The following is a 17,570-nucleotide window of genomic DNA, read 5'->3' on the forward strand; positions in this document are numbered from 1 at the left end:
AACAATGTCCGAAAAAAATTGGGACACATGAAAATTCTCTAGCGTTGTGTATTCCAAATTTTATAACAAAATAACGAGCAATCCCCACCCATCTAACTAGCTATAGATATGTGTTATACTTCATTCTAGACTAAAGTCTATTTCTTGCTGAACTTTGCTTTTTGATGATTTTTGATGACGCTGAGTCCAGTGAAGTAGACTAGGAGCATTTGAGGTTGCCATTTTGAAAGAGAATATTTAAAATCCAAATAACAAAAAAACTACTGAGTTGAAAGATACTAACGGGCCACTTAATCGCGCCATCCAGTCTATCAAAAAGCTTTAAGTGGACCCCGGGCTAACTTCATTCAGGAATGAAAATATGAGTTGACAAGTATGACGTTACCTGTAGCAGCGGGAATTCGAACATGGCGTCAGTAAGGTCAGTGCTTTTGCGGACGGATTTGGACGAAGGGTAGTCACCCATATATTTCATGATAGGTGCATAGTGGTTAAGGATCAAACTGGTTATGAAAGAGCTGGTCTTTTCCATTGATAGAGAAACCTACTCAAAATTAACTGAACTAATTTAATTGGAGATGGTATTTCAGAGGATAAACCAAGTATAATAAGGCCTTTAAGAAGTCATTCGTTTGTTTTAATGAAGCCCTGACCAGCTGGCACGACTTTTGTACGAAATACAGTCATGAAACATGCAAAGATTTAACATTTGCAGTAATAGTAATTATATATCATTTCCCAAATTCTTGAACTACTGGGCTAGCCTGATCTTACACCCAGAAGGTTTGTTCAACCTAATTAGAGGACTCGTTTCTTAAAAAAACTACCGGGCTACACAAACAAACAGAACAGATGGACTTATGAATAGTGAAAAGGATATCCAAGAAGGTTTGAATGGACTTGCTGTTCAACTCTTCGATGTCATTCAAGCGCTTCATCAATGGTTGTTTGATCGGCTCCTGTGAACAAGAAAATGTGATTATCATTATATTATCATAGTACAGAAAAATAAAGTAACTAAATCAACTTAAAAGGTAAAATAACTTATCAAAGACAACTTTTACTAATAGAATTCATCAGTGTTTCTGATTGTGCAATCCCCCCCATCAGAAAGCAGTTACGGTTTGCCTGATAGAAATTTTCCAAGTAGTAATAATCAAGCAGATGCGAAATCATTTCCCGATCAAATATAAACTTTTGAGCTGGAAAATCTTCTCATTAAATTTAACTACGGAGGGGGGCCTTTTCACCAGACGACATACCTTCGTGAAAGCCCACGGAATGTCTTTGCGTATTTTACGAATGGAGTTCAGCGTCTTGCTGAGCGTGCGTTTCGGTAACGGATTGAAATGTTGCATGGAGAATTCTTCCAAAGTATGCGGGCGTTCCGGGATGGGAATGTTATCAATCTCCATGGAGGCGGGATACGCCCCTTGTGTGTTGTTATTGTTGACGTTTGATTGGTTGAAAAACATCTCCTGAAGAAAGAAAAGATGTTCAACGTTAGTTGTTTGTCGAAGTGTCAAATAAGTTTTTTATTGTTCGATTTATTCTTTATTTTGATTTATCCATTATTAACAACCACGACAAGAAAGTGTCAAATAAGTTCATACAAGTTAGAGAATGTCAATATCGACTTGATCGCACCCATCAAAATTAGAGAGACTCAATGTCACCATTAAGCTAATAATTAAAATTGTACACAGACTTTAAAGAGTTTTAAAGAGTGTGACTAACTTTATCTATATCTATGACTAAAAATTATGTCATATTTCTGCAAGTTTGTTCATTTGCAGTATCTGATGACGTCATTTCTAGAGCTACGGTAGGATGTTTCTCTTATATGTTAAATAATCTCAAGTTTTTAAGACATTACATGTTTTTTTTTATAAGCAAGTGTATGCCCCTTGGTCAGGCTCGTGTATGCTTAAGTTCTCAAAGAATCCAAGCATAGTTTATGCTTATTATATGCTTAAGAATTATGCTTCTGATTCACCCCGACCCAAGTTTTTAATGAAATTTCAGAAATTTTGTAAAAATTTGTTCACATTTTGGGAGCAGTGGAATATAGCTAGCCGTGGAATGTCTTATTTTTTACTTGACCTCTACCAAACTTTTTTAAACAGATAAAAATGACCACTTGAAAAATATTTTAGGCTGACATATATGCTCATGTTATGCTTAGGAATTCTGCAAATCTGAGCCTTCATATGCTTATAAGCGTTATGCTTATATAAAAAAAACATGTAAGTCGCATTTTTTGTGGGTGGAAAGTATTAAATTAAACGATGAAATATGAATGAGAAACTGATGATGATGAAAAACATTTTGCTTTTAGTTCTTCATGAAGGACTTTTGAAAAAGAAACTTACCAGGACATCACGTTGCGGTTTTTCAACCGTCGGTAACACGTAAACACATTCAGACGGGAAGTCACCGTGTTCGCGCGTACGTTCAGAATAACCGCGACACCATCCGTTAGTGATGACGTCTTCACCGTGACCGTCCTCCAAGTAAACTAAATCCCCTTTACGTAAGGATAAGATGGTCGACGTCTCACCTGAAATGAAAAAACATGGAGTAGTGTTTTAAATTCAAGCTGAAAATACTCTTACCGTAAATATTTATTCATGCAGTAAGGAAGGCGTTTTACTTTTTTGTCTTCCACGGTTCCTTAAGAGAGAGAAGTGATGGTAATTTGTATTCAGAATACAGGACTGAAATTTGAAGCAAAAAAAAAAAAAAAAAAACAAGGACAACTGTGCCAAACTTTACTGATCAAATCTAGGTCAAACCTTACTGGTTCTTAGAAAAAATATACAAATGAAACTATACAATGAAAGCAAGGGAAGGATCCAAAGCTGGCATTTTATATACAAACAGTCGTTTTAGAAAAAGTATACCCCCTTGGGAGACCAATACTGTATTACTTATCAGGTCCATAAATATCCTGAATTTGATACAAGTCAGATATTGTCAACAGTATTTCTGTTGTATGACTGACTTTAGATTCAAAAGAGTGCTCAATACCCTGGTATTCAATATTTTTCAACTTACTGTTAGAGCTGTAATCTTGTGTGGCAACCACATATTTGGATCGTTTTTTTAACCCTTCCAAGAAAAAACTGATCAATTCTCTGATATCTTCCGCATTAGATGAAGTGAATGTGTATTCAAGTCCTTTGACCGTCGATAGCGTGAAACTCTGTCCTGGTACTTTGTCACTGTGCGTGGAAAAAAGAGAAATAACATTTTGATTTGTTTCTAGTCTAACACAGAATGTAGAATATTCAAAGTATTTCTTTTAAACTTGGCTCAATCAAATGTCAGACCCATATGAGAATAACCTTTTAAATGGTGTCCCTATTCGGTAAAACTTTGACAGAAGATAGAAATATATGCAGATTTTGGTAGCTAAAATATCTGCACTTGGTTTAAGGACTGGAGGATGTTTCTAAATGGGTATGGTCTAGAAAATGATTATTCATAGAGGTATAAAGAAAAACAGGAGTTGAATGTGTCGGTAATTGGTCGTTAAAATCTTTTGATTTCTTTTATAAAATGTATCAAAAGAAATTCTAAGCTCGCCCGATGAAATAAGACTTTTTAGTAGAACTCAAGTTTGCTATGAACATTCTAATAATCAGTATTGAAGATTCTCGCCTTTTAATATACGAAAATTAGATAAAAATTCGTCCACGAAGCAAGTTTATGTTCCATTTCGCTATCCGTTCAATTTTTTTTTGAAAATATATTTTCTCAAGCCAGAAAATGAAAAGTTCTTTATAAGCACACACGATTCCAGACTCAATCTGTAGACATAAAGTCGCTGGAGAATTTTGGAGGAAAGTATCAAGCAATAGAGTTCACCTTAAGGAAAACATTGATCGAAAAATCTTATCATTTGATGAAGGATTGTCAAGTTTACAGGCCTTTTTTTAGTCCAAATATTTTCTTACACTGATGTCAGAAACAATGAATCTCGTCTCATCTAATTTCTAAAGCTTAAATGAGCCAATAGGATTTCACCTATGGATAAAAGAGCTCATTAAAAATGCACGATATATGAGATTATGAGCATGCATACATCGTAACTTTTTTAATCGTAGGGCGAGCTTGGTTACAATAGCATACTTCTCCTGTTTCTTTATACCTCCATGGATTATTGCAGACCTAGCTAACAGATTCATGGATGGTTAGTGCTCAAGTGTCACCGAAGTTGTACATTGAAAGATAAATAACAAAAGTTGACAGTGGAATGGTTATTATAAAAAGTCACATACTTTCCACCAGTGATAGCTAGAAGCTCTGGAAACGAACATTCCATCAAAACACGTTCCTCTGAATCAACGATGTAAACCCCCGTCCAGTTAACAGCAATGATGACGTCGTCACGAGGAAGAGCAGGACCGGAGAAGCGGTGAGCTTCGTAGAAACGGGAGAAGAGTAAAGGCCAACGAAACTTGGCGTGATACACGATGTCTTCTTTGACTCGTAAAGCGTCCTGTGGGTTGCGTTTCTTGATGAAGTAGTCGGACTGTTGAACAAAAAAATCGTTAAACCTTAGATCCTAAGGAACGTGTATAAATGCGTCTAAAGTAGGTCAAAATATAGTCCAAGACTTTAAGCCATAGTTTTTCTTTATTTCAAGGGGAATAAGCCGGCATCAATTTGTAATTTCGAGAAAGAAACTGAGCAGTACAAAGTAAGACAGGTCTGTAAAATACACGTGAGGAGCAAGTACTTACAGGTAATTCTTTGCGTTTGATTTGTTCACAGATTTGATTATACTCGTTGAAAAGATTCTTCACCAACTAGGAAGAACAAAAGAAAGAATCGTTCAAGCAATGAAGATGATTTCAGATGCATGCTTGAAACCATTTGAGATTCCAAATGAATCCATAGGCGTGGCGAGATACCCTGCAAAATTTATGGGTGAGAGCGGTTTTTACGACACTGTAATTATTGTCTTTGTTTTATCAAAAGATAATGAATATGTCATAAACGTCTGCACTCCCTCATAAATTTTGCAGGGTATCTCGCTACGCCTATGTTGAATCCATGGAAGTCCGCATACAAATGCCATTTTTTTACGCAAATCACATACTGTGGATGATGATGTATCAATCATTATCAAAATTTTTTAAACACGTTTCTGACTTGAATGTAGAGTTTCTGAGCATTCGTAATTTACACTATAATGTCGGGATTCGAATAGGATTTTGCTGAGCAAGGCCGATGGCCGATGTGTTGGGGTCCAGTCTGACGTACCTTATCGTGATGAGTGGCGATAAGTTGACACCACATGTCATAAGCTTTCGTGTTTTGTAAGTACGAATCAGGGATGTAGTTTGGTAAGAGACTTTTAACGCGAGATGTTTTGAAGTCGTTCTTATATTCGATGTAATATTGTTTGGCTGCAATATCTGCGAATTCTTCTTTCTGAAAAAACAACAGATTTCGTGATTTTCACATAAAACTGAGTATAATGAAGACTTTTTTTGCACCCTAAAACGAGATAATTCATCTCTGCGGTATGTATTGGGTAAAGCCTTCAGAAACCGGTTGTTATTACATTCTTATTGACAATAAATCTCCAAGAGCTTGATCTATCTACGTTTTTAAGAAACATCGTGATATCTTGAGCAGAGGCTTTCCTTCTCCTTCTAAGAAAAATCCCAAGTTTTGCGCTAAGATTTTCCGAGGTATTGAATTTTAAATTCAAGTCGACCCCCCCACTTTGGAAGGTAAACTTCTTCATTCCATAGCATGAGGAAAAAGAAGACGTACCGAGTTACACCTATATTCTCCAAACTTGACCCCCCTGATCACTTGTTGGTAAATCAAGTTGGTTCCCGCAGAATCGATGGTCGGGTTGTGCCACGGTGAGAAAATTTCTTTACGGAAAAACAACCGCCACGGGGCGTTCTGTTCCTTAGCGCCCTGCTCTTTAGCGTATTGCTCACATTGAGAGATGGCGTCCATTACGTGGTCGGATCCAGATCCCAAACTGGAAACCTAAAATTATAACATATATTGAGAAAAGCCTAGCGTTCTAATTGTTGGGGAGTTTGGACAAGAATTGGAGTCATTATGTTGATAATGTTCAAACTGAAAAATTTATTGAAAAATTACAATTGGAAAATAAACTAGAGAAGTTGATCTTAGAAAATTGACAAAAGTAATTGATGTTTTTGGATATTTGAATATATGACTAATTGAGTAAATATTGACAAGAATTGAATGCATTAAATGAACTTAAATTTGAATAACAAAAAACATGCCTGAAAATGACCTAGCCTATTGTCCGGACCTAACCCGGACCCAAACTAATTTTCTATGTTTCCAAGGCCTATTACTTATCAAGGAGTCATCAGATTAAGCTGGCATGTAAGATTTCGACCGTTTTACATTGAAAGGATTTGATCGGTTCACAATCATCTAAGTAGATATCAATATAGTTACTTTCAAGAGGGATCAAGTTTATTTTAAACAACAGAAGATAGTAGCGAGTGTCATAAGGTTTCTTGAAAGGGACTAGGCTTGAGTACAATCGCGTTATCTTCAATTCTTTACTGAGACTCGACTTTTTGGGGGATTGTTTTTTAGTGGTATTAAAGTAAAAGATATAGAAGGTCCAACAATAACGAAAATAAATTACCTTATCGAAGAGAGCGATGTAAAGTGAAAAACCGAATTGATCTTTCAAGTCAATTTTCTTAGCCAGTTCTTCACACAGTTCTTTGGAAGTCGTTGCAGAGTCAGCGAGAAGAGTTTTGGTGTTGCCGTCCATAAAAGTGATTGGAAGTAGCAGATGGCGTTTGTATTTCACCGCCTGAAAATAGAGACACACAGAGGTGTAATATGATATCATAAAGTGGAGTCTCCTTGGCTCGAATGAAAAATTGTGTGGTCCTTTCATTCAACAATGCCCTGTAAACCAGTCTCAATTACTCGAAATTTCTACATTTCCAGAACGTTGCGCTCCATGTTTGTTCGAGTTATGAAGACTCTGTAATATAACTCTTTACATTACACACCGCTTAACTCTCTAAACTTTCTTCCGGTCCAGTTTTATAGAAATAGAGATCCCTTTCTTTGACCAAAAGTACCAAGTATACAAAAATGGTCAAGAAGGAATCACAGCAGGGAGAAAATTGGACGTCATTTAAGGATTTGGACATAGTTGCTGTTTAGCAGTTCAAAAAGGCCTTCAAAGTAAATTCAACCCGACAAAACTCGAGGACACCTATAGAAGGTACTTGAAGGAATTTGAGGTCTAATAAGGATGATCTTTATTGAAGCGTTTACGTCACTCTTAAGATAATCAACCCTCGAAACAGCAGAGATTTCAAAAGAGGAAAAAGAAAGTCATTTTGTTGATGACATATTGGAGGTCAAGATAAATTCAATAAAACTATCCAGCAACAATGAAGCGAAGTTGGACCACTACTGTTTTGGTGACAACCTTGTTAATGGTTTTGATTTCAACTTGTTATTGTAAAAGCAAAGATGGTTTATCTAGAACTGTTGTCAACAATGAAGTTTTATCGAAACTCGGGAGCATCAAGTTCTCCAACCTCCCTCGGAACGGAAGATGCGTATATAAGATGCGAAAAAAATGTAAATCAGTTTGTTTGTTTGGAAAATGCCGGAAAGTTTGTTGGGAATCTCCGGTCAAAGATTGTTTTAGTATGATTTCGATGAAGAAGGAGAAACGCAAGGAGCCGAGAAAAGAAAAACTTCTGATAAAGAAACGTAAAGTGGAAAAGGTTCCGATCAAATCAATGGATAACAACAAACTACGAAATCATTGAGAACTGAAAATAAAGACATTAAAAGAATTTAAGTTATGTAAATTCAAAATCGTGCTTAATGAAAGATATCGACTGCTTCACTAGTTTTCAAGGTCAAATTTTATTCGTACCAGTTTCTGAATGAAAAAAAAACACATCCTTTATCGTGGATCCAACGTGATTCGCCGCCATTTCAAAACTAGATAATTTATGTGTCTAGTTGGAAATAGTCGCCAGAAATATTTTTCCTAATTTTCTAATCACGCATGGCCAATAAATCTAACCTTTTATATTTAATCTAAAGATCATCATAAAATATAGGTTTCATTGAGATTGTTTGCTCTCCAATCTTTCTTAAAATGAAGACGAATGGCTGTCTGTCTCCTTTGACACTTCATATAAAAACTCATTTCTCTCAATCAAGCAACCTAAGCGCTTATGAAAAAGTTCGACGAAAAAGCATTCTTCAATTCGACGAAGTTTAAAACTTTTGTAGAAGAAGAAGAAAAAGCATAATTTATTTTGAAGAAAACACAATGTTCAAGGCGATTAACATTTTCTTGGTATTATTTGCGGGATTATTGCTACCAAACGTGAATACTCGCGCCATGAGAACAAACAAAAAACTACTATTGGATTCAATTGGAGGACGGTATTTCCATGACAACCAAAACAAAGATGGTAGCATGGTTATGGATGAGAAGAGAAACGCCAGCCTTCAACCTCCACCAACAAGTTCGCTGAAAGAAATCACTTCTTTTTGTTTTGTGCGCATCAAATGCGTGTGTAAAGATGTCTGTAGGTTTCAAATATGTAAAAAATTATGTGTTCCTTATAAAGTCTTAGATTGTATTGCCATTAAAGGAAATAAAAATTAAATCGTAAAAATCTCAATTTTAATCAATCTTTGACATCCAAGGCCAATCACCTTTTGAAGTATTGAAATTTTGATTTTTTGGCGTTAAAGACCTTTTTTTTGGCTCCGATTAATCTTAGGGAAAATTCTTATTGTATATTTTTAAATATGCTTCTTTCCAGACCATCCCTCAAATATTTGTCTAAAAATCACCCAGGATTCAGTCTTACTAAAAAATAATGGACGTTACCTGAAGTTCGAGCCAACTAGGCGGTTGATGACGTGTTCCGTTCTTCATGGTACGTCGCAAACGTTTCATACAGTACGTGACTGTCGAGTCAGGGCCGTTTTGTATGAAGTTCATCAAGTACTTTGAAAACTAAAAGAAAGGAGGAGGAGGGTAAATTACAGTTTAATCTCAGTTTGAGCACTCTTGGATTGGGTGGAGAGTCTTCATTTAAGACGCTCACTATTTGCATTATGCATTGCTCGCTGCTCGCAGTTTGAGCACTCTTGTGACTCCACAATGCAATCCACAAAATGTACATCCTGCGCCCAAGTTCAGGAGTTGCCATAAAGTTTATTCTTTTCTTCAGTTCTTTCGAGCCTTCTACTAAAAGCGGACACCTCTCTTACTTCGATAGTTAGTACAACTCAAACCTCTATAACTCGAATGTATCCTACTAAGTGGAAGATGTTTTATGGTCCCCGTGCGTGTTCGAGTTATGGAGTCCCCACTGTATTGAACCTCTATTGTATAACCTTTAAAAATCTTCCCGGGTGGTTGTGTGAAAAAATGTTAGCTCCACCGCAGATTAATCTATTGTATAGGATGAATTAATTTGTTGGTTTTAAAAAAGCTTCCGTCAAGTGCATATGAATTCAAAAACTGTGTGGTGGTTATAACACCCCCGTATCACTTTCGTTTGGTAGTTGACCCCCGTATCACTTTTGTTTGGTAGTTGACCCCGCATCACTTTGAACAATTTACTTATGCTCTTTCGTCAACCACTAAATGTGTCTAATTAGCTATAGGGTGATATTCTCCTAGCAATAGGCTTTTCCAGAAAAAGGAAATTTTACCCCCACTGTTAATTAAGGATATTGAGTATCGAACCTCGTGGATATCCTACTTTATTAGTAAAGACCCCCTGGAAATCCATTCTTAAAAATATACTCAACCCCCTGGATATCCTCTCTTATAAAGATGCTTACCCCTGGATATCGTGTTTTTTACTTGAAAAGACACCCTTGCAAAGACACCTCTGGATATCCGCTCCCTTGTAGATATTTAACCCCCTACCTTTGAACAAAAATCGTTAACACGGGGTTATCCGATATCCCTGGATATCCGATATCCTCAACATGGGGGGCACGGACTATTTCTGGAGAAGCCCAATGTAGCTTAATAACTTACAGTTTCGGAAGGAGCGAAGCAACCAAGACAAAGCGACAACAAAACCCAACCACGTGTGTAACTCGTCTTCTTCGGATTTTGACATAATTGTTTACAAATTTGTGAATAAATCTCATCCCTGAAAAGGAGGTCAAAGTATACAATAAAGTAAATATCTCAAGTAACATAAACCAACTTTTGGAGGCTTAAATCAAAATTGAAATCGTGAAGCGCAGCCTCCAGCCTAAAAATTTCACCAAATAAATTATTTTCTATTTTGTGGCTTTTGTTAAAAAGTGGAATTTTTCTTTCTACTGATTCCTTGCAATGTAAATGTTCTTTTATAAGAACATCCAAAATTTTTCAAGCATCTGATCTTAAACATGTTCTTATTTTCACCATTTTGTGAGTATCTTTGTTCATTTTTCTAAGAAATTGGGTGTTCTATAGGGTCCGCAAAGCCTTAAAATATTTTAAACTTGTTCTTAATATTTTGGCCGTTGAAGCCTTATGTTCTTATATAGCTTGTTCTTTTAAAAAAACGTGTTTAACAGCTAGAATCCCTTTAAAAATGTTTCCTTTCTACGAACCTCAAGTTTGGACGAACAATAGCATGACCGATGATAAAATGAAGTTTATCGAGATACGAAGTTGGTCGGTCCTCTGGTTTGAGGGCGGCCATACTGTCGATGGTGTTGTCTTGATCCATACCTACACCACCCCCGTCTCCGTTCTCTGCTAGGCGAGATGCCACCTCCTGAGAAGAGAAGGAAGGAATGAAATAGAGGTTTTTGAAATGTTTAAGGTTATCTTAACTTCCTTAGGGAAGTAATGACATCAGCGCATAGGAAGAGATTCAATAAATTGTAGACAAAATCTATTTTGGATACACGTTCCCGTTAAGCAGGCAAACAAATTAAAGACTTCAAGAGAGGATCTGAAACGTCTTGATTTGAAACTATTGAGCATTTTTTAGCAGCGGTACAAAACAAAAGTTACGGTAACGAAAGAAAACGTACCTTAGTGATTTTGGATTTCTTCTTCAGAGTCATCGAAGTGATTTTTCTTCTCAATGTATCTCGTTTGCCGGTATTATTGCCGGGTTGATGTTGTTGCCTTGGTGACTCATTATTCATACTGAGGTTGGATAAACTGCCCCTCTGTGTACCATTCCGTCCGATAGTGTCATAAATCTTGTTCATGATTGGTGTGTTGTCGAATTCTTTACCCATCTTTGGGTCCTGCATCTCGCCCATGAAACGTAGGATGGTCACCCAAACAGCAAGTGCAGCCTATAAGCAAAATGGATGAAATTTTTGAGTTTAAGCTTGAGAATGGATTGGTCAAATTCTTTGACCCTTGGCAATAGAACTTTGAAGTATCTGTACATAGCAAAAAGCTAATAAGACATCTTTATCTTATTTTCGAATGAATGAGCCTACTATTAACCTCTTTCCATGCACATGCTTACTGGTAGCGCCACATAATACCCTTGCATTGTCTGGTTTTAGAATGCTAAAGATTACGTAATCCAAAAACAAAACTTCAGATTCGTGGCATCCTAAATCCATTGAATTTAGAACGCCATGGTCAGACTTTCTATTCATTTTGTTTTAAAGTAATTTTTTGCACGTCAGTTTTTTATGACGTATTGTTTTGAGTAGTCTCCCCTTGTGAGCGGTTTCAACCAACACCAGAGTATTCTCTGGCGTCCATAAGTAGCGTAAATAAAGCCTGGGAAAGCCTCCGGAGTTATTGAATACTATTTGAGATATTGTATTAAAAATCAAAAAAAAGGCGACGAAAAAAAACAAACAGACAAAAAAAAAATAAATAAAGCCTGGGATAGATAGGGATGAGGCACCTTATCGGGGAAAACTTCGTCAGGGAAAAGTGACGAAATTTTGGACAAGTGACGAATATTTTCCCCGACGAAAACTTTCCCCGGCCTTAATGCGTTTACCAACTACCAGCAAATGACGAATATTTCCCCGACGAATTTTTCCCCGACGAAAATTTTCCCCGACGAAGTTTTCCCCGATAAGGTAAGTCTACTACATGCAGAGAAAAGAAGACTTTGATTAACTCACCATATTATCTGTTTGTTCTTCATGATAAAGAAGAGGTCGATCTAACTTGTGGTTGATAAACACAGGTGTATTCTGTCCTTGAAAATACATGGCTGCAAATTTCTCGAAAGTGAATTCCTTCAAATCTTCAAACGTCTCTCCTGGAAGCTCCGTGCTTCCTTCACTGAGAATGTACTGTTCACGTGCTACTGTTAGATCACCGAACGCTTTCGGAACTTTCGTCGGCTGGCTGTTTCCGGTTGATTCAGAGTTTCCGGGTAAGAAACCAAATATTTGGTCGACAACTTCAGAATCGTCGACGTCGTCATCTCGTTCGTGACGGTGACGTTCTTCTGCTTGATTAATGACGTCTTTTTTGTGTTCGAGTTCTTGACGTTTTTTCTGTTCGTCTTGTTCCATTTGACGTTGTAAAATGACGACACGCTCCTATGAGAATGACGGATGTCACATTATTAAAAATGGTGGAAAAGTTAAAGTTTAATCCCCTTAACTCCCAAAGCCTTTCTTCCCAACGATTGTCGTTATCCGAAGTTTCCTTCCTGTGATTCTCTAGTCTTGGAGTGATTATACTTTTAAAAGACTGATGGAAACAGATTTTGACTTTGTTTTCACTAGTTTTTAGTGTTGTAACATCTGCCAACTTCCAGAAAAAACTTAGGTTTTACAAGTTTGAGATGTATAAAATGATAGGATCAATTACCTGAGCTTTCTTTTCCGCCGCCTCAGCCGCCTTCTTGGCGCCCAACTTTTTGCGAAGTCGAGCCTCTTCTTCTTTTCGAACTTTCTCTGCTTCCAGAAAGATGAGATACTAAAACGAAAAAGTGAAAAATAAATTTGTTAAGTTCCTGCTCATAACATAGATTTATAAAGCCCGAAGGGCTAGATGGTAAACTTTTGCTGAAAAGTGTGCCGTGGTTAGGTTAGGGAAATCCTACTTAAGTCACGTGACATTACAATAGAATTTCAGCGCTTGACCAATCAGAAGCTTCGCGGGTTTTCGAAAACAATAGCAAGAATATTTTTTTCCGATATGCACTTTTTTTGCCTACGATGGCTTAAAGCACGACATCTAGTCCTTCGAACTTCATAAATCTATGGCTCATAATGACAAAATATGGAATGTTTTTGGAGGCTAGATTCTTTGAGAAGCTTTTCTTATTTGAAAACCGAAGAATTAGATCACCACTGAATACCGGAAGAACACTCACCTTTCTCAAGCAAAAGACATCTAAGTCGTTTTGAGTAACAACTCGCGCCATGGTAAATCTATTTCATTAAAAACTCTAGCATTTAGGAAGTTCTTGAGGAGAGTTTATACTTCCATGCATTGTCAATGATAACTTCCGAACTCCCTTAGCGCACACTGAACATTTTTCTTACAAAATAACGTCTCCTCACAGACAGATACATGTTTGACATTTAAAATTAAAGTTTTACATTAAACGAAATAGAAAGCTGCTTAAAATACGAGATCAGTTATTTAAATTAAGAGTAAATGTTGGCATAATATTTCTAATCTTTTTAGTGTGATATTGCGATCCAAGGTAAGAGAGAAAAAATGGGATGGAAGATACATCCATAAAATGATTTTCTACTTTTTATCTAATTGGAATATTTGATATGATGTAATAAAGAAGTGGAACACCCGAAATGCTTTGTACAAACTGATTTAGCGGCGACAAAAACCTGACAAAAGTTAAAGTAAAAATAAAGCCAAAATTAAGGCCGAAATCTGACGGCAGTTCAAAGATTTTTGAAAATCGGGTTAGTTCACTACAATGAATATAACCTTACCTCTTTTCTTCTCCTTTCTTTCTCACTCTTCGCGAGCACCATTCGAAAACCTGCTTGAATGGTGATGATGGCTCCAAGCTTGATCTTGTATTCTCTCCTAGCTAAGTAACCTCGGCACAACTGTTGGAATGACATAACGCGCGAACGCATTTCACCGTACGACGCGTGAAGCTGGCGACTTCGAACGACCGCTTGTAATCGTTCGAAACCATGCATCATCTGAAAGAAAAAGAAGCAAGAAAATCAATACAAAAACATAGCTGATTAATTTGAATAGGTTTTCTTGTCCCTTCAACGCAATGACCGACTCAAAAATGTTAGAATTCTTATGAAGGTTACAAATTCAAACTCCCGCATTGATGTTCGAATCGAACTGATGTTTGGGTTCAAAAGGGACTGTACAATTTGGTCGATTCACTTCGAAAGGAAATTCTAATATTAAGTTGTCTCAAGGAGAGAAACATTTTATTCGCCAAATGTAACATGTCTTACCACCTGAAAGAACCTTCAACTCACCCTCTTGTAACGCCTCTTGGCGGCGAACGCCCTCCAATGTTTTTGTAAAGTGACGGTACTTGAACGTAACTTGGTGAAATGTTTGCGATGCTTGTGACCACGGAACGTCTTCTGAATGAGCACGACGCCTGCAGTCACTACACGGTCACGTTTGATCTCCAAATCCTGATCTTGTGCGTCCTAAAAACAAATAGGAATATAGTTATATTCCCCGGGGGGGGGGGGCAGTTTTTTTTTCTTTCTGTTTTTATTAAAAACGAAATTAAAAAACGAAAATTATTTCACTTTATTACCCTAGTATGATCGTTTTATAAACTTAGTATTTTTTTTCACTTGTTGTTGTAATTATATCGTGCGGCCACCTCCTTAGTTTAGCATTATGTCTATGAGTGTGGTCGCTAGTCTCGCTTTCGTTGACAAATAAATGATTTACTTACTTACTTACTTACTTACAGTCAGGCAAATTGACCGACGGGTATGTGCGGCGGTTAAGGGTATGTTTTTCAAAATATCAGAAATGCACTGTAAGGGTGGACTTTTGATAAATGCACTGTAAGGGTGGAAATTTCAGCAAATCTGGGAAAAATTGCAAATTTTTGCTCGAAAATGTTGATTTTTTTCTGCACTGTAAGAGTGCGATTCTAAAAAACAACTTTTTCGCCGCACATACCGTCAGTTGGTAAACCCACTGCCCCCGGGTTATATTCAGAAGAAGGCCACGAGCGACGTTCAAATTTCATGCAGCTTACACTGATCTCAAGCAACAAGAACTCCCGACAGCAATGATGGGCGGAGATAGACGGAGCAAAAAGGCGTATAGACTATTCGGGCTACATGCCAAACAAGATAAGATAAGGTATCATTCAAGCATTGTTTTTACCCACAAACCGTGTGTTTTTCACATATAAAAAACACATGCTAAAAACTCAAAAACTTTGCCGCTCGGCTCCATTCATTAAGATGTCTTCGATTTTTTTTCTCGCCATTTTAGAGTATATATAGACTGGTACAGGTCCGAAGTGCTAAAAAGCAATCAAATTTCACGCAGAGCTTTGGTCCGATTAGAAGCATAATGTAACAAAATACACCTTCCAAGAAAAATAAATAAAGCTCCGTGGATTAAAACGCCGTACCTTAAGGAAGACCTTCGTATGACCAAGCTGCCAATCAGATCCTTGCAAAGCATGTGATGCGATTAGGTGACAAGCTTCTTTAGCCTTACTTCTCATCGCTCCATCTAGCCCGCGTACCAACATATGATAGCGGTCAACGAACGCTTGGAAACTGTGGCGGATGGGGTATCCACCGCGACGGATCCTAATTGATGCAAAAGAAGAATTCTGATGTTATTAAACTTCCAAAGCAAACGCCCCATTTTGTCATAAGTGGCTAACATCACCATGGCCTACTAAAAATGATTGTTTGGTGTATCAACTATAGATATTTCAGAAAAGGTGAGACTCATAATAGTTCATTGTCAGAGCTATTGCCGGTTCATGAAACCAAATTTTGAGGTCTGGTTTAACAAAATTAATTTATCCTTTGACAAACAGATCTTTCCTGGAAAAGAACTTTACCTGATCGTTTCCATCATTCCCGAATAACGCAATTGGCGCGTGCACAATTCACGATCGAACATCTACAATGGACAAAGAAGATGGTTAGTTAATGAAACACTTGTCGATCACATCGATCTGTGTTGGTTACTTTAATACCTAATACCATTTCGAGGGAGTGGTAAAAAAGGTCATGAAACTGTTTTCAAAAAACTGCCAATTGATATTTCCTTGACTTGGTATATTCGCACTGAGAGGAAGAAGAGAGAATGGTCCGTTTTAAAATTCTAGGAGATCGCTGTGCTAAGAATCTTCATACTATCCAAAAAAAAGTAACTCAGTACATTCAACATAAGTTGTTAAAATAAAAGCTTCAAAAAAAGGTTAAAACTTTCACAGTTTCAAAGATGAGATCTTACCATAGGTCTTTTAAAGTCGTTCGGTTTCAAACATCGGATGAAGAAAGGGTGGCATTGGTTGAGCGTCAACATCAGAAGATCTAAAGATTTTTTGAATTGTGAACCCAGGGTAGGTGATCGCTTACGAGTGTCGTTTCCCTGTTGAAAGTAAAAAGAAAATTGATTAAAAGTTTGTTGAGATGAGAAAATGGGACCGGTTTGAGTTTTTACAAGCTCTTACTTGATTTGGTTAGTAGTTAACCAGTAATAAAACAATTTTGTTACTTTTTCTAAAGAACGCGTCATTTTCATTACTTCAAATGACCAATTATTAAAGTATCTTATAAAATCTCCATCTCATCTGGAGAAAAGATACAGGGAGACCTTCTATAAGATACAACAGGAGTACTGGAGAAGATTTTGGCTTTTCATAAATGATAATCATTCAAATCTGTGGACAAGTTTTATTATTAGAATAATTAATTTGGATATTGTAACCCTAATGTTGATTGAATTTCTGGTATCATATCCTCCTAAACAACTTTGATTAGATTTACAACACCCATTTCTTCTAAAGGTACAGAGTAAACAAACACAAATTTATTGTTGGTCATACTCTTTTCAGCAACTTTGATTAGATTTACAAAACCCTTTTCTTCTAAAAGTACAGAATCTACAAACACAAATTTATTGACGTTTACCATTTTGAGTTCTTTTTCGAAGAGATGCAACAAGAATTGACATTTACTTTTCCCGATCAGATCGTTCAAATCCGCATTGAACGTGTCACGGTTCTTCTCCAGAATACCTGAAGTGAATAAAAGAAGATTGATTTAAAGCTAAGTTTACGGTATTCAATGAAAACAAAACAGCGCGCATTTCGTCGTTGATTGTTCTATTTTAAAAATATAATGTCTTCTTCTATAATCGAATTAAAACGCTTGACGTTACAAATGTTGAATAAGGATTAAAACAAATTGTCTCCACTTTTGATAGTCCAAGTAAATAATTTGCTTTTCTTATGCAAGCTCAGCACACAGGTTCATGTATGTACAGATTGACTTTAACTTTCGGCAAGTAAATTCGTTTTCCAGAAACGTTCCAGCTTTTCTTATTGATGTGAGGGTGTAGTACCTTGGAAGCCGTGTAAGTAACATCAATATTAAAA

At 36.8% G+C, this 17,570-nt stretch overlaps 1 protein-coding gene across 1 annotated transcript in view; it reads right to left on the bottom strand.

Moving 5' to 3' along the window:
- The window catches only part of LOC136808395 (myosin-VIIa-like), a 43,521-nt gene that overhangs the window by 17,774 nt on the left and 8,177 nt on the right, over nucleotides 1-17,570 (bottom strand). Inside the window, exons 15-36 of the mRNA XM_067064934.1 lie at nucleotides 17,104-17,210; nucleotides 16,424-16,561; nucleotides 16,026-16,087; nucleotides 15,582-15,765; nucleotides 14,449-14,628; nucleotides 13,933-14,151; nucleotides 12,839-12,946; nucleotides 12,139-12,564; nucleotides 11,068-11,340; nucleotides 10,639-10,805; nucleotides 10,070-10,187; nucleotides 8,903-9,031; nucleotides 6,662-6,835; nucleotides 5,791-6,018; nucleotides 5,272-5,442; nucleotides 4,749-4,814; nucleotides 4,284-4,537; nucleotides 3,058-3,224; nucleotides 2,373-2,560; nucleotides 1,263-1,478; nucleotides 881-959; nucleotides 386-480 (exon numbers count right to left, since the gene is read on the bottom strand). Coding sequence (XP_066921035.1) covers nucleotides 386-480; nucleotides 881-959; nucleotides 1,263-1,478; nucleotides 2,373-2,560; nucleotides 3,058-3,224; nucleotides 4,284-4,537; nucleotides 4,749-4,814; nucleotides 5,272-5,442; nucleotides 5,791-6,018; nucleotides 6,662-6,835; nucleotides 8,903-9,031; nucleotides 10,070-10,187; nucleotides 10,639-10,805; nucleotides 11,068-11,340; nucleotides 12,139-12,564; nucleotides 12,839-12,946; nucleotides 13,933-14,151; nucleotides 14,449-14,628; nucleotides 15,582-15,765; nucleotides 16,026-16,087; nucleotides 16,424-16,561; nucleotides 17,104-17,210 — 3,749 coding nt within the window. The remainder of the gene's footprint in view (nucleotides 1-385; nucleotides 481-880; nucleotides 960-1,262; nucleotides 1,479-2,372; nucleotides 2,561-3,057; nucleotides 3,225-4,283; nucleotides 4,538-4,748; nucleotides 4,815-5,271; nucleotides 5,443-5,790; nucleotides 6,019-6,661; nucleotides 6,836-8,902; nucleotides 9,032-10,069; nucleotides 10,188-10,638; nucleotides 10,806-11,067; nucleotides 11,341-12,138; nucleotides 12,565-12,838; nucleotides 12,947-13,932; nucleotides 14,152-14,448; nucleotides 14,629-15,581; nucleotides 15,766-16,025; nucleotides 16,088-16,423; nucleotides 16,562-17,103; nucleotides 17,211-17,570) is intronic.

This window comes from Clytia hemisphaerica, unplaced genomic scaffold (genome assembly GCF_902728285.1).
Source record: "Clytia hemisphaerica strain Z4C2 unplaced genomic scaffold, Clytia hemisphaerica genome assembly, whole genome shotgun sequence".
NCBI lineage: Eukaryota > Metazoa > Cnidaria > Hydrozoa > Leptothecata > Clytiidae > Clytia > Clytia hemisphaerica.